General features: G+C 40.7%; 1 protein-coding gene across 1 annotated transcript in view; it reads right to left on the reverse strand.

The window, feature by feature from the left end:
• The window catches only part of wwp2 (WW domain containing E3 ubiquitin protein ligase 2), a 54,231-nt gene that overhangs the window by 24,578 nt on the left and 12,566 nt on the right, over window positions 1-17,087 (reverse strand). Inside the window, exons 6-10 of the mRNA XM_065956731.1 lie at window positions 10,552-10,630; window positions 8,123-8,289; window positions 6,844-7,087; window positions 5,832-5,921; window positions 797-971 (exon numbers count right to left, since the gene is read on the reverse strand). Coding sequence (XP_065812803.1) covers window positions 797-971; window positions 5,832-5,921; window positions 6,844-7,087; window positions 8,123-8,289; window positions 10,552-10,630 — 755 coding nt within the window. The remainder of the gene's footprint in view (window positions 1-796; window positions 972-5,831; window positions 5,922-6,843; window positions 7,088-8,122; window positions 8,290-10,551; window positions 10,631-17,087) is intronic.

Here is a 17,087-nt window from a genome sequence, read left to right on the forward strand (position 1 = left end):
GGCGAAACGTCACAGGGGCGTAAATATAGCGGCTTCAAACAGCAGCACAAAATCACCTACAAAGTGAAATATGCAGGGTGGTTTGTTTTTATAGAAGCATATAAGAGTTTGAAGGCAGGTTTTATAAACGGCCCTTTGACAAAGCTCTGTTGTTTAGTCCAATAAGTCTTTACTGTCTGGTTGCAGCTTGACCTTGACTGCTCCGCTGAGAGGACAGTGACTGTCACATACCAAACCTCCACAAATTCCACTGGAAAAATACTGTTAAACACTAAACATGTCAGAAACACATCCTTTAATACTGCAACCGTCCTCTCACTGCACCGTGGAGTTGTGAGGACGACGTGCGATTCTAAACCAAGATCCATAAAAACTTTTTCATGAAATGTATTTCACTTTTCAGCCTCACCGATGACAGTATTAGCAAACAAATATCCTTAAACAGTTTGTTTAACCTAAAAGGAGGATTTTTTTTTTTTTTTTTTACAATGTCGGTTGGCAACTAGTATTTAAGGCACATTAGCGTTGATACAGAGCTACTGATGATGTCAGCACCACATGTAAAACACCACAAGCAAATCTCCTTCAAATCAATTCCGTTGTTGTTCTTGAGTTAACATGTTTACTTTGCATTTGGTTGCACAAAATGTGGTTGATCAACTGAAGAGGGTGGTTTTTACGGGTTACAAGGGACAAACCAACAAGACCAATTGATGCCTTCTCAGAAGGGAGTCTTATCCCCTGTATACTAGCACCCTGTGTGAAAACAAACTGGGCCGTTGAAGGCATGGAGTACCTGGTAGAGGAAGCGCTGGCTGAACTGGTGCATTGCGCCCTGCAGCTGACTACGCTGGCTCTGCCACTGCTGGTAGTTTCGCACAGACTCGGCTGTGGGCCTCTGCCATGTGGTGGTTCTGGTGTTGTGGTCCACGTAATAGAACCTGCCCCGCTGGTCCACTCGTTTCTCCCAGCTGGATGGGGGACAGAAAGGGAGTGGAAAAGTGAGAGGAGCTTTGCCTTTAACAACATCTTTATTAAGCATGTTCAGGGTGGGTGGTTGCGTTAAAAAATCTGCGTAGATAGTAACTCATTTATAGTGGCAAGGAAACAGAAACAAAGGCAAGAAAAGGAAAGAAAACAGTCAGAGGAGGGAGTCGGGGGGGAGGAGGAGGAAAAAGGGAAAGAGGGGAAAACCTGTGCATGTATTAGAACAGTTCCTATAACTGCAGATGATATGGTCATTGTCCCCCTAATTCACCAGAAAGTAAGCTTTCAAGGGATAGCAGAAAGATGTGGCACATTCACATGACAGGCCCCTGGATCTATTTTTGTCTTGGGGAGATTATGATGAGTTTGTCTCAAACCTCAAACGCCATTCAACTGTTTATTCACTTTAAAAACAAAGCCGGTATTTAAGGCTGATGACGAGGGAAAACAATGGGACACATCATTAGTCTGAGTGACAATAACCATGAGTGGTGTGTGTTTGTGTCAGGGCACTGCCAGAGGTATTACTCAGAGGTCTATGTTTATCCTGTCTTTCCCCTGAGACAGGGGGTCTGGACATGGACTGAGATAGACAGTGCACACACACAGACCAGTCTTCTGGGCTCAGCAGGACTCACTTCAGCTCTGCTCCTATTCTCATATCTGTGACTTAAGCACTACAGAATTTCAGAAAAGAACCCACCAGCCACTTCCGTCTGCTACCAAAAAAACAGTACGGAAATACTCAAAGACGTGGAGATGCACGCACGCACGCACGCACGCAAGTTGTCAAGCAGTCTGTTATCCATTGTGCTCAGGATGGTAAATGGACTTGAGCTTGTATAGCGCTTTTCTAGTCTTCTGACTGTCAAAGCGTTCTGGTTCTTCTGGTTGAGAGAGGAGCGACTCTACCCACTGAGCCACAGGATGATAGGGAGACAAGTTTCAGTGTACTTCAATCAGTTAAAATCTCTATAGAACTCTTCATCATAAATTTCCCAATGGTCTGCGGCACCGGTAGCCTAATGGTTAGTGTCCGCTCCCGATGTAAGGAGGCTGTAGTCCTCCAAGCTGGCAGCCCGGGTTCAAGACAGTGTGCAGCAGGCTTGTCTTATTTATCACACTTGTGTTGTACCCAAACAAATGATTCTAAGTCACATGCATTCAATGTGTATTAAGTGTTAAGGAGAAGAAGAGGGTATTATGAAGAGAGTTAGCCTGTTTAGTCATCCTTCCATGGTGAACACATAATATACATCTTGTGCTGTATCATGAAGATTGTAATAAAATGAATCCCCATTTATTTTGGATCTTTTGGTTTATTCAAAGAAAACAGCACATGCAGGTACTCAGGTGTTACTCTCTGAGCCTGAGGGACATAACCATGTGTCCAGACATCTCCAACCAATCATTGAGGAGAATTGGGTCTACCAAACCAGTATATAACGAGGCCTTTCTGGTAGTAGTGTTAAGGTGGATATTTTCAAATGGTACTGTAGTAAGATGACAGCTGTGATTTCATTATTAATGTGTTTAGTAACTAAAGGACACCAATTAAAAGTAGCAGCTCTGTTACTATGAGCAACATAATGCAACTTAATCACGTCCTCAAATAGGTTTAAGAAAAGTGAGCTACATCATGTTCTTGTTCATGTTTAAGCTTTAAATAAACACTTTAGTACAAACCTTGTTTGTTTTTAAAGCACTCTATAAATAAAGCTGACTTTGACTGTGTATATAAATATGCTGTTAATTGTATTTCTAGAGTCTAAAATTCCTCTTTGCTGTCGTTCTTTAAGTAAGGGGGGGCATAAAAAGCTTTTGGTGTCTCCTGTGAAGGTCGGGCCCACATGGTCTCCATCACCATCCTGAAGGTTTGAGTTCAGAAACAACAGTAAACTAGATTATCTCATGGTACTTTGTTGTCTTCTGAAGGAAAAGGCGCTTCTCTAATGTGGTTAAGAAGTCAGGCTCAGATCCACAACAGCACCGCAGGAGCTGGTCATGGGCCTCAAAGACACTTCAGTACCGTGGATGATAGAGAACACAGGGAGTTATTCAGATGAGGGATAGTCTCTGAGCAGTCTGAGGTTCCTTTAGAAAGCAGGAAAAAAAAGTTCCCTCTCTGATATTAGCACTAGCCAGTTATTTACTGGAGCCAGAGAAAATGCCAAAGCCTTCGGTGGCGTGCCTGAGAGCCTCTTCTTGGTTCTGCATTCTGACTTTACATCATCCTACCAGTCATGTTAATGACTATCTGTTCCATGTGTTTCTTCACTTTAGTCTGCTTACGATGAACTTGTTAAAAGATTCATACAGGACATCTTTGATCTCAACTCATTAATTATCAGCTATCACTCTGACTTCCAATCATCTGTCTCTCTAAATTTCTAAGGAGAGAGAATATAATTTGTGTTGACCAAATGAAGCTGCTTTAACTTTAGTTTAAGTGTCTGTAACACTGTTAGATTTACTTTAACTTACAATTAAGACAGAGGCTAAGAACAATATTAAAGCAAAGAAGAGCACCATTACATCATACAAATTCATAATTGGACATTTCATAGTATATTTCAGGGACGTGATTTACAAAGAATGAAAAACAGGAGAATAACCCCGTTACTGTGATTCCGTTAAACTACATGTAGGATTGATATTAAAGCAAATATTCTCATTATAGCATCAAATCTGTTGCTTCATTTGTTACTTTTTTGTACGCCACGTCCTAACCTCGGGAAATCCCCCCTCCTGTCTGACAGAGATAGTCTCCGGCTGTGAGGAGTTAATGCAGTTCTCCTCAACTCATCTAGATATTTTCAGGAGTGCATATATTAAAATGCCACGTGAGAATCTGTAAATGGTAAACGGACTTGAGCTTGTATAGCACTTCTCTAGTCTTCTGACAACTCAAAGCACTTTTACACAACAGGAGGTCACACCTACACATCCACACCCATTCTCACACTGATGACAGAGGCAATGTAAAGTGTCCATCAGTATTAACCACTCCCATTCATATACATCCATATGCTGCCAACAAATAAGCGGGAGCGACATCGGGTCAAGTGTCTTGCCCAAGGACACATCATCTGGTGCTGGGGAAAGAACCCCCAACCTTGCGGATGAGAGACGACCGACCCTTCCACTGAGCCACAGCCACAACTGCACTGCAATCTCAATCCAATAAATAAATCACTCAAAGGAAAACACTGTCGTCAACTAGCTAATCAGTCAGCTCATTAAGTAGCACTGGGCTCTGACTGTATACATGTCTAAATTCAATAACCTTATGTTTGCTCACAAATGGCGCCTTTCCATAGTCTTGTATAATAATGGTCACTCTTGGCTCCAAAAAGCCGAACTGGAGGCCTTAAAACAACAGTCTGCCAACCAATAAGTGATCTCACAATTTTAAGGTTCACTTCTTACATACACACACACATACAAAGAGAACTACTCAGAAACAGTCACTTTACCACACATTGTCATACAATAAGCAACCACAACCTGAGGAAGATGGGAGGAGGGACAGTCTTTTTAGCACCGAGCATCAGTAACTAAAGAGACCCTAAAGACTAAAAGAAACTTTTTATGACATTTTGCAAATAACCAGAGGGGCTGAACTCATAATGCATAACTACTTTAAAAAACTGCAATATATTTGATAAAGAGCAGTGTGTCTCAGAAGCTCCCCTCCGTCTGGCTTTGGATGGCTTTCATTAGTTCAGCTTCCAAATGTCTTTTGCCTTTACCCCCACGCTACCCCCCAAACTTCTAAACCGTTCCTGGTGTGTACATCTGGAGCACTCCACTAGCCTGGCATCAGTTTGCTAATTGATCCTCTGAAGGGCCGTGGCAGCCAGCAGTCGACACACTGGTGGATAGAAGTACATGTGGTGGTGCTAAGAAAGGTCTTTTGTTCTCCGGCCCCCACGCTCTCATTCCTTGTATGGAAAAACTGAGATGGGGGTGGAGGCTTGGGGAAAAGTGGGGTTGACCTTTTCCTAAAAACAGCCTCTTTTTCTCTCAGTCACTCAGTCGCACTGAAAATCAATAAATAATTGGGACAAGAAAAAAAAGCCATAAAAGGGCTGGGCTCTGGCACAGGTTCCCTTATAATGCAGTTAACTAAGAAAGGGCAAAGAAAACTGTGTTTTCATTGTGCTGCGTTAGCACAAAAACACAAATCAAACTGATTAAGACTAAATCACAATGAATGAAACTACTATAACCCTCAAAAAATGAAACACAAGAAGGCCTGGCCTGTTACCGGACAAGACTGGGGTTAAACAGGAATATTCCCTGTGACACTTTTCTGGACTTTCTATGAAACAAAAAATCAAACAGCATGCACATCCAAATTGTTGAATACTGGGTGCTGGACAAAACTTTAAAAAAAGTAAAAGGAAGACTGAATCCGCACACCAGAAGCTGCTCAGTTGTTCTTATTTTCCTCTGCTCAAACAGTTAAACATTATTTACATAATACCATTGGTGAAAAGGCTTGCATGACTGGCTGAAATCTGTCACAGTCACCTTTACGCTGTATAATCTCAACGCGTGTCAATTCTAAATACATCAACTCAGAAAACCAGTTCAAATGCAGCAGACATGGGGCGCTGGTGGGGCAGTGGTTAGTGCGCGCACCCCATGTATGGAAGCTAGTCTTCCAAGCGGGCGGCCCAGGTTTGAATCCAGCCAGTGGCTCCTTTCCCGCATGTCATTCCCCACTCTCTCTCCCTAATTTCCGACTCTATCCACTGTCCTGTCTCTCAATTAAAGGCACAAAAAGTCCAAAAATAAATGTTAAATTTTTTTATTTTTTTTAAATGTAGCAGGCATACCCTGGTGGCAGTGGTCTCTCCCATGTCGTGGTTTTGGTGTTGTGGTCAACGTAATATACTCGGCCATGAGGCAACACCCTCTGCTCCCAGCTACACACAAATAGAGAGAGAGAGAGAGAAAGACACAAGTATTTAGTTAACTTCTCAGATTTACATTTTACAAATATGCTAAAAGTACCTATTATATAAAACAATCTAATTACAGAGCAAACACCTGTCTCTATAATACCCAATTTAAATTATTCATAGAGTAAAGGCAGCGTCTCACGATAATTGCTCAGTGTGTAATAAGTGTGGGATAGTGAGGATTATGAAAATATCAACACTCAAATGATTAAGAAATGTTCAGAGTGCTGATATAACCTTAAACACGAGTTGAGAATATAAGTGCCTTTTTTAACATTGCAGGTTTTTGCAAGACATGTATCTACTCTGTATCTGTGTCATTTGTCCTTCAAAATTCTATTTAGAATATAATATCTAAAAATTGAAAACAAAATCATTGTATCTATATCTTTTATTGTCGGATGTAAAAAAAAACAGATTCTCATTTTTTCTTTAATCAGAGTTTGATATTGAAACTTTTTTCATTTCTTTGATATCCTCAGCGTTGAAGGTTTTGACTCAACAGCTGGATTTAGAGTCACCTGCCTTGAATATCATCATGGAGAGGTTGATCCTCTTCCCAATCTTTTAGCTATTGTAGTGTTGCCCAATTATTCTGAAAAAATTACTAAATCTGAATTTGTCATTTAAACAAAATGTGATCATACTCTGATCCAAATTTCTCAAAAGGTCACATAAGAGCAGTGCTGCAGCTGTGAATAGAATTCCCCTGAGCAATGCCAAACTTCTAGTAATTTAAACACAACATTATGTAAAAAGAAGGTAAAGAATAGTTTTACAGATTACTTGAGAATCTATCATACAGGCAGGAAGTGTTAATGAGCTCCCACTGCACCACTTCAATACGTATAATGTTTCATACATTTGCATACACTGCCTCTCTTACCCTGCCGGAAGCGACTCATTATTGGATTCTGTGTTGCTGTTGCTGGCCTGTTCACTGTTAGGGGTGGCGTTGGGGCCGGGCTCTGATGGCGCAGCCAGAGCGAGGGCGTCCTGACCTGGAGAGGGGCTGCTGCTGCTACTGCTGGCTGCCGGGGAGCGGCCTGACGGTGAGGGCGGAGGAGGCGTGTGACGGGCCACGCTCCCACGACTATTCTCCAGCCCGTTAGAAGTCAACTCAACTTTGTCTGAGAGAGAAAAGCGACCGAGAAGGATGAGAGAGAGGAACGTTACTAACAAGTCACAACGTTGGAATCAGTTGACTACATTTACGTACCATTGTAAAAAAACAAAAACATGTGGGACTTCTTAACTTCCTATTGACAAAGAAGAAGTACAAAATGATCCTATAAACAAACAAAAAGCTGTGCAGAAGAACTGGTCTTTGTACTTTCCCTCAGTGAGGTTATATTCACTTTGGCAGGAAACTCCCCCGACACCGAAAACACACAACACAGCTGAACCAGAATGTTTCAAAAAGTGATTCTCTGTTTAATTGATTAATTATACACTTTTTTTTTTTTATCTACCCTTTACAATAATTATAAAAATACTGAATAATACTCCATGCCAATTAGGAAAAATTTTAAATTGAGAAACAGTGATCGAGATCTGCTGTGCTGCTGACCGAAATCACTGCGAGCCACATGCAGGGAAATCAATCATAATGTCCTGATTATACTTTTAAATAACACCGTTGTTTTTTCACACCAATCGAGGTCTAAACCTCGCTGACATCATCCCCTCCATTCCTGTCTGTCTGTTTCTCATAAAATCCTCATAAGCAGTATGTTTCATAAAGTGGTCGGCAAACATATGCGCCTGTAAACATAACTGGGAGGTTGGCCCTGTTGGAATCCATTTGTAGAAAACACTGACATGGACTCTTTGAGAAGAGAGGGAAAGAACGGCAATATTCAAAACGGATCAAATTCTGATCAAAGACTTTGACTTCAAAGGAGGCTGAATACATGCTGCATGCAAAGAGAAGTCTGCCTCTTTGTGAAGGTTTGAGTTTGAGCACATCGTTCTGAAGTTCATGATGTGGTTTTGTTTCATTTTGAGTCAATTTGTTACCTCTAATCACCCCTTTTGATTAATATAATATTTGCATTAATTACTAGCAGCCACCTCTCTTTGTTTAATACCACAATACATTAATCAAGAGATTTCAGTTAGCATAAATACACTTAAGTCCAGAAGGAGACGAGCTTATTGTGTACCTGCGCTGCTTCCAGGGCTGCCGTGACTCTTAGAAGGTCGAAGGCGAACGGATGAACCATCAGGCCCGGTGATCTGCTCCTCACTCAGCTCCCCGTTAGTCAAAGAGACCCCTCTGGTGCACCCGGGAGAGCCACCCTGTGAACCCCCCACTGAGTGCCGGTTACTCCTGGAGACAGATTTACACAGAGAGACAGAGAAAAGGATGCAGAGCAAGATGAGGGAAGAAAATGAAGGAAAAAGGTTAGAAGGCAGGAGACAGAGGGAGGGAGGTGCGATGAGACAGTGATGACAAAAGAACATCAATATTTATACTTACAGTGTGGAAAAAAATGTGTCTGGCAGTTTCTCCTACTCATTTTATGATGACCTTCATGTCTGCTTCCTTTTTTTGACAACTTATAATTAGACCTATTGTTGTTCCCGACTCAGGGGATCAGACCTGGCATATATACGAGCATGTACAAAAGCAACATTTAAAAACACAAAAACAGAGATGTCTATTTCTTTTCCTCTCTGAACACCCAGATATTTTCCAAACACTAAATATAACATCTCTTCGCAACAGGAGCTTTTATAAATACAGAAACATGTTGGCTTTCCCTGACCAGAATCGAGGAATGCTGAGGCCAAGCTGGGAACAGAAAACCAGATCCAGGGCTGTGCTCATTTTTACTTTATTTGCTACATTAAGAAGAGGAGGCAGAAGAGGAAGGATGCCAAAACTTGACATAAGAACCAGTCAAGCGTACTGTAAGAATGGGATACGGCAAAAAATATGAACCAAATATTTCTTTCTTTACTGAAATGTATTCATTCAATATATCATTTGATAATATTGCAACTTGGACAGAGGTGGACAGAAAGTCAGGAGAGGCTTGCAGGTTGAGCTGAAGTTATCAATGTTATCTTACTTTTTAGGGAAGGATTACTTATACATGTACATCCTTCACAAGGTTTTCAAACCCAAGAGGTTTGGGTTCCTCAGAAATCTTGGTTTGACTGGTAAAAAAAACACTGACCAAAGCAGATACTAGCTCAAACCAGTTTGGTGGTTTCAAGGAGTTGTAGCTGAGCTGCTGCCTTCTTTAGATTCAGAACATATCTCTCTTCACTTACAGAAGTTCAAGAACTCAAAATCCTCTTGTTATTAAAACAATTTGTTTTGACTTTCAGTGCACAAGCTGAAAACTGATTGCATGTTGTAACACTTATTTCCACTTTGTTATACATTTAAAAAACATGTGATCATCATGATTGAAGTAAATTAAAATTGCACTCCTGTGTTATTCAGGAAAGCTCATTTTGTACCCTCATGGATGTTTTTGTGTGTGGGCACAGAGCTGCTCGTCATGGGAGACCAATAGATTCACCGCTCTTCCTCTTTCTCTCTGCGGCGTCTGATACAGATGTTGACTGCTGTTCCATGACAGCAGCGGTTTGGGCTCTTGGCTGAACTGTGTTTCATGCCCCCATGCAATGTTTAAAGGGAAATGCCATCTGACCCCCATGCAGCCCCGCTGCAGAGTTTTGAAATAAATGCAGTCTGCGCCACTATTTATTATCCCACTACCATTCTAGCCGGGAGAGCAGCGTCTGAAACCACATTTTGGGGGGGGGGGGGGGGAATAACATGCTGGCACTTTTCATAAGTGCTTGAATCGACCACACTGGCACAGGCTTCCATCACTCAGGCCTCAGGCCTCTTCTTCCATTTATTTTGATTACAATACTGCTTCAACTTTAGGATTTTCATATAAGCCCTTTGCATACAGTACTTTCTATTTTCTTTACACCACAATGTGTGCAGAATGATGAAACCAGAGTAGCCAACTGTGATTAAGATGACAAAAAAAAGCATGTTTCAGGTGTGTGTATGTGTTTGGGTAAGCTATGAGGATTCAAAAATGTTATGTGATTGTTCTGCAAAAAATCACTTGCACATTTCCAAAGAAAATTAAGTTACAGAAAAACAGAAGCGTTAAAATGATATCAAAACTGTCTCTTATACGGCTTTGGTGAGAAAGAATCTGTTTTATATTACTAGAATTTCTTCTATTATAAGTATTATTCTTCACACGACAGGTTAATCCCTGCTCTCACAATAAACAAGGCCTTCTTTTTTCACAATATTTGAGGTCTTAAGGGAAACAGGCTTTTATGGCTGCAGGGTTATTCTTAGTAAGACCGTGAGGAGGAGAGAGGACTACTGAGCTTTGTTGATCACATGTAAGGCAATTTTTAGTACATTTATTAAAAGTGCTTTTTTTAACCACTCACAGACTCAGATGATATTATAAGGGTTTGACTCTCATTTCTCATAATGCATAATATATAGGGAAACAATATGCCTGTGTGTGTGTGTGTGTGTGTGTGTGTGTGTGTGTGTGTGTGTGTGTGTGTGTGTGTGTGTGTGTGTGTGTGTCTTCACCTGTTGTTTGGTCCAGCTGCACAAGGAGTCTCCTCGCTCTGTGTCCTCCTCAGGTTGGGTCTGTCTGCCTGCAGTATCTCTGCAAAGACACATTACATCATCAATGCTCAGACACTGCTAATAATAACTCCAAGTCCAAGCTTGCACACATTCAAATTTAAACCACTTGCACTTTAGCATAGTGCTCATTTTGTCTGGATGGGTTGGATGGTAGTTGAATGTGAAGACGTAGAGTTCAGACAAATTGTATTTTATGAATTCAAATACAAAGTAATGTAGTAGGGAAAAGGGCAGGACAGATGACAGAACAAACATTTGAAGTTCCTGGATCATCCCATGCCAAGCTGACGAAAAAACAAAACTCAGACAATGACGTGAGAAATCTGAGAGAAGGAAGAATTGTTTTTTCCCCGAGGTAAGACGTAAATAAACAACGCGGAAGTAGCGGCCGAAGCAACAGAGTCCACTACACGACGTTATAATGAGAATATTTGCCTTTATATCAATACTATGTGTAGTCCAATGGAATGACAACATCCACAAAAGAGAGGAGAACAACATACTGACGAACAGAAAACATAATGCAGCCGTTTAAATACGTGCACGGAGATCTTTGTGGTCGCGTGCAGACACTTTAGGCAGTCACTGTATATAAACGTCACTCTCTTTCCATTGGCTCAAATTGAAATCTCCGGAGTATATGCTGCCGCGTTCAGACATCAGCTAATAAAATATTATGGGTCTGGCCAGATAAACTCCAGGTAAAGTCCGGGCGAAAAATGCGGCTGTTTGCGTTCACATATAGCCTACAGCCTAAAGTTTTTCAGGAGATTTCTGTATGTGTGAAAAGGGTTTTATATACCTAAACATGCCCCCTGTTTAGAAACTCTTCTCAATCACATTCAACACAATATTCTACTAATCCTACATACAATCACAACATAACAAGAAACATGATGGAAAATTAAAAACTGTGAAAACAGTGAGAAGGGATTTTATATTCATTTACCATAACTATTTTACCCCAGTGATGGAACATGTAGCAATGGATGCACCAATGCATTGGTTCAACATCTGTATTGGCCGATATTGGCATATAATGACGCATGAACCAATGTGTATTTGTTGTGCTAAAAACTTTGATTTGTTTTCATTGTCAAACATGCGAGACAATGGTGTCATTGTGGGAGTCTTACACCAAAAGAAGTCATGAAACAAACATCGGTATCAGCTATGGGCTAACTTGTTACTTCAAACATCGGCATCAACAACGTCCCTGATTTTCCCCAATCGGTGCATCACTAACCAAGACATTTGCTGTATTCATAATAGTTACTAAATGAAACATAAATTTGATTTTAAAACCTAATCTGGCACACTTCTTTAGTGTGCAGAGGTGTCTGTGTGTTGATTTTAAATGTTACCACAGTGAAACAAACAGAAAGTAACCTCTCATTTCTCTGAATCACCTCACTCTCTCTATTCACTTAGTCACCGTGCTCTTTCCCTGTCTCCCTATGCATCTATAGGCTAAAATTCAGATATACATAAAACCATTCTCATAGTTAGGGTTAGGTCAAATTTGTGTTTATGAAAAAAAGTCAAATAATGCAGCTTTAAAACATGTGGCAATGCAAATGGTGGTTTAACAGAGACCATTCATCCTTGTATGTACTGTGCCGTCTGTGCTGGTGTGTGTGTTTGTGTGCGTGTGTGTGTGTGTGGTAGTGTGTGTGTGTGTATGCGGTCGTGGTGATGTGAGGGAATGTGTGACTATATGCTGGTTCCCAACTGTGACTGAAAACCACAGACCTATAACATGCTTTTCATTAACACTCACTTTCTCCTTTACACACACAAACACAGCACCTTCTTATATGTACAACACTCACACCGGAGGCATGACAGGCGTAAACATGGTCCATATTTACACACATATATGTGTCCTGCTATCTAAAGTAAAGCAAACAGGTAATCTCTCACTGACTCACACTGTCTCTTTCTCTGTCTTGTGCGCACACACACACACACACACATACAGTGCTTTTTTGTGGCTATGAATGGGCGTCTTGTGAGCAGACCCGATGGACATATAGAAAAATAAACAGTGGTCTTGAGGAGAAACCATTGTGTCATAGTCTGCTCCCCGAGTTCATCACCCCCTCCTTCCTAATGGCAAAGGTCTAATTACTGGTTTTGCGCGTGCGTGTGTGTGTGTGTGTGTGTGCGTGCGTGTGTAGATACATGTGAGTAAAAATAAAGACCTTAGATCTTCAATTAACAATCATGTAAAACAAATAGCAGCTAAATCTCATGTTAGCAGAGGGTGAAGACAAGAAAAACCTTGACCTTGTTTGCTGTGAAAATGAACACAATTGTTTTGTTGGGAGTTTTTTTGGGAGAATATTTCAGTTAAAAAAGGAACTCAAGTGCTAATAAATCTAAACATGTTAACACGTGCTACAGGTTATAAGGTAAAATACCATTCCTTTAATTTTTGACCACCAAATCTAATCTTTTTCGTCCTAAACTCAAAGTGGACATTTGTACCACCAACCCTACAGAAGTGGCTCAAGGGTTTATTATACAGTCTTGCCTGAGAAAATTGAGGGAAATACTCTAAGTTTAAGAAAATGAGTGTTCTTTTATTGCATTTCTAATAGGGGAACAGTGTGTATGCCTGTTTGCCTTGATTAGTTGATGTCATTTATATACTGTTACCCTTAAGGAATTAACTTGTATATCATAATTGTTTGATGAATTGCCCTTTCAAAGCCTGGTATAGGACCTTGTTGTGAATGTTCTTAGGTGCACCTTTATTGTTGGTTTGTCTGGATATCTGTGTATTTTCATTATCCTGAAAGTGTAATATTGAAAATCTGTATTTTTTTTTTTTTTCCTAACTTTAAAGATAATTCCTCAAGGAGAAATATTTTGGTCACATGAATGGGACAGACAGGCAGATGAATGGATGACCTGAAAGCACAGTGCGTCCAGCCACGGCTTTTAGAGGAATAAAACAAAACAAATAATCCTACAAAAACACTCTCTTTACGGTCACAGCATAACGATTCTGTGGACCATACAGCATGGTAATGTAAAGACTCTTGCTTGATGTGTCCTGGATGATGAGGGTTAGTCAGAGTGTGTGTGATGTGGTGTGGATGGGAACCCGTGTATTTGAGAGGCATCCACCTCAACAAAGTGTGCCAATATCCCCAGAGTTTAAATCTTTCTGCTCTGGCTTCTTTTTTCTCCACAGCTTTCAGTACAAGGGTTTGTCTATGAAGCTCACTAATGTGTGTGTCTGTGTTTGTAAATGTGCGTGTGTGGGAGTGAGTGTGTGAATGTGCATGTGTCAGAAAGTCTGCCAGGGGAAATGACTAAAACCTCCAAACTAACAGAGGTGCCTTCAGAGCGAGAACACAGAGCGCCTTAACACCAGCAGAAAGCAGCACACTTCCACCTTTATACACTTTATATATTCAGGCAACCTACATATGCTTGCACACACTCACACACACACACACACTTTGCAGAAAGTAAAACACATGTACTACCATGCATACTCAGAAGCTACAAAACACAAGCGTGCATTTACACTTATGAGGCCTGAAAACACACATACAAACTAAAGTGCCTCCCTATGAATCCCAGGTTTGAGGGCACACTTCATCCTTCTGTTCACCAGCCACTCCTCCCCCAAAAAAACACACATATACACACACATATGACCTCTGTCATCCCTGCCCTTGTAAACCAGGAGAGGAAACCCCCCCTCCTCCGCCACCATGCACACAGCTCTGGATCACAGGAGGCGATTGTACTGCTGAGCTGCAAGCAATGAGGCTCAATTACACAATTCTCAGAAACAAATTAGACAAAAGCACTCCTGATGTCAGTGATTATATATGTTTGGTTGTGTGTATGTTTGTGCGTGAGTGTGTGTGTGTGTGTATGTGTGTGTGTAAGTTTGCCCAGAGTTGAAAGAGAACCAAAAACCCAGCTATACAAAGACAACTAAGGGGGAGCACTTTATTCATTTAATGTTAACCTTTGACCTGCACACACGCTACCATTACAGAGCCTGTTTTGTTTAACTGCATTGTGAGGATCTAAATTCATTCCTCCATGTCCAAAATGATTGATACCATGGGCTGGAACCAGCAGCGTTTTGTTATTCATTTTGTTGTCCATTCATTGAACTGCTGGTCGGGCTCTGTCCAAAGCAGAATGTGTGTAAGTGGATGAGCCACACTGACTTTATGCATTGGTTAAAGTTAACTACAGATAAGCTCACCTTAAAGCATAGTCTACTTCAATTGTCAATTTCAGTAATTGAGGCCATCATTTACCAAATGAACACCATGCTGTATTGTAGATTACTTTAGCAATTAACACCACAAACTCATTAGGCAATCGATCAGAGGTTATACATAATGTTAGAGCGAGGGTCATTTTTAGTTACGGTAATTTTACATGCAATACAATTCTAATGAATACACATTAATGAAAATGTGTCAGCTCATTTGTATTCTACACAGAAGGTCGCTGCACTTTGCCTAGAAAAAGAAAACTAAGTAAAATCTTTGGCTTTTAAAAAACCCATTCACAAGCCACACCCATCAATGACATGAATGGTCAACAAGATGAAACTACAACAGATGAGGGCTGTGGGGATACTGACCAAAACTCACATCTTGATATTGTTGAGCTGAATGGCGATACTCCATATATATCAATATGTCTTAACAGATATCAGAGATAAGTCTGGTTTTCTTAATTGAGGCACAAACCACTCACACACACAATCCAGTATATCCCGGATTTATTGGATAAAAAAGTCGCACATTCTGCCTTTAATGTTCATGATCTGAACTATTGTAGCACAAGCCGATGCAGTTGCCCTTAAACCTCTGCAAACACAAAACAGCTTCAGCCCCTGTAGTAAAACCAACTGAACAACTTATCTGTTCATTTGGTTGCGTTTTTGTTGCTTTTGGGCTTTAAGAAGTGTAAAATCAATTACTCTTTCTGCGCACATAATTAGCTCCATGTTCCGATTAAAGTATGTGGGCGAAACCAGAGTTCAGGAAGGATGTGTTAAGGGCGACAAATGCCAACAACTTAAGAGGCTTGATGGCCTGTTAGTCCAGTGCTTAAAAGTCTTGGCGTCTGTCTCTGACTGGTTGCCTTTATGAGTGAGGACATGACCCTGCCCTCTTAATAGAATCTTCTCTTTTTGCTGTTCTTGTGTGCGAAACAACAGAATGCACATAAACAAAAAACACCTACAACACACCTCCTCTTAACTCCTTGAAAAATCTAGACAGTCACAAAGAGACACATTTATACAGGCCGTGCTGTGGCAGGTCCTGGATATTTACTGCTGGCCCTGTGTTCATTCAGCCAAAGACACTGTGGACTCTGTGCGGTGCGCCATGAAAAGCCTTTTTTGTGAGCGTGTGTGTTTGTGAGTGTGACACAGAGAGGAGACGGATGCATGAACGTGGCTATGGTTTTAAGAGCAGCATATAACTGTGTTTGTTAAAAGACAGCGTATTCCAAACTTTAAATGTAATGAGAATGAGGTAAAATGTTAGTGCCGTGCCTGAAAGCTGGAATATTGGTGACCAAGAGTCAATAAAGCTGTGGAGGGTTTGAAATCCCTCCTCTGAGGACTCTAAAATGATTTTATATTGGTTTGGGAACAGTAACACATGCACATAACATAAAGTGTTCTTTTATGTCAGTGTTAAAGTTCAGTGAATACATGTCGATGGAGGCTGATGTGGTATAGCCTAAGAGCGGCTGTACATTCTGCTCTGGTATTAAGTTACAGTACATTAAATGTAACAATATTTTTTACATGTTATTCTTGGCAGAGCAGAAAAGTTCTGATGTCCATTCAAACATGTCCAAACTTTTCACTGAAAACCAGGCTTTGCTAAATTAAATACACATACGGGCTAACCCTTACTCACTTTTGAAAAACTTGGTTCTATTGTTATCGTGTTTGACAGAACCTGCCGAGGCAGATGTCCATCCACCCAGTAGTCTGATTCTGCCCAAGGTTTATTCCTGTTAAACAATAGCTTTTTCTTTCCACTGTCACCAAGTGCTTTCTGAGTGATGTCTTGTTTTGCCTCTGTAATACTGTAAATAAATGAGAATAAATGAAAGTGGATAAAACACCACAGTGTAGGGGTTAAAATAGTTAATTGAGAGTCATCAGACAGTAATGGCAGCAGAAACAAAGATGCCACATCCACACTTTTTCCAACAAACTTTTTTATATTTTGAAATGCATCATCTGTTGCTACATTTTGACCTCGAGTCCACACTATGCATTTTTTAAGACCAGTAAAAACTCTACAGACCCTGTTGGGTTTGATAACTCTGAGGATTGTTTTTAACTGTGAATGGGCAGAAAGTGAGACAAGTGGAAGTGATGACAAAGACAGCCACACTCACTTGTTAAATGGGTCTCATAAATCACAACATGACTCTCCCTGATTTAACAAGTAAACCCTTTG

This window comes from Labrus bergylta, chromosome 7 (assembly GCF_963930695.1).
Source record: "Labrus bergylta chromosome 7, fLabBer1.1, whole genome shotgun sequence".
Taxonomy (NCBI): Eukaryota; Metazoa; Chordata; class Actinopteri; order Labriformes; family Labridae; genus Labrus; species Labrus bergylta.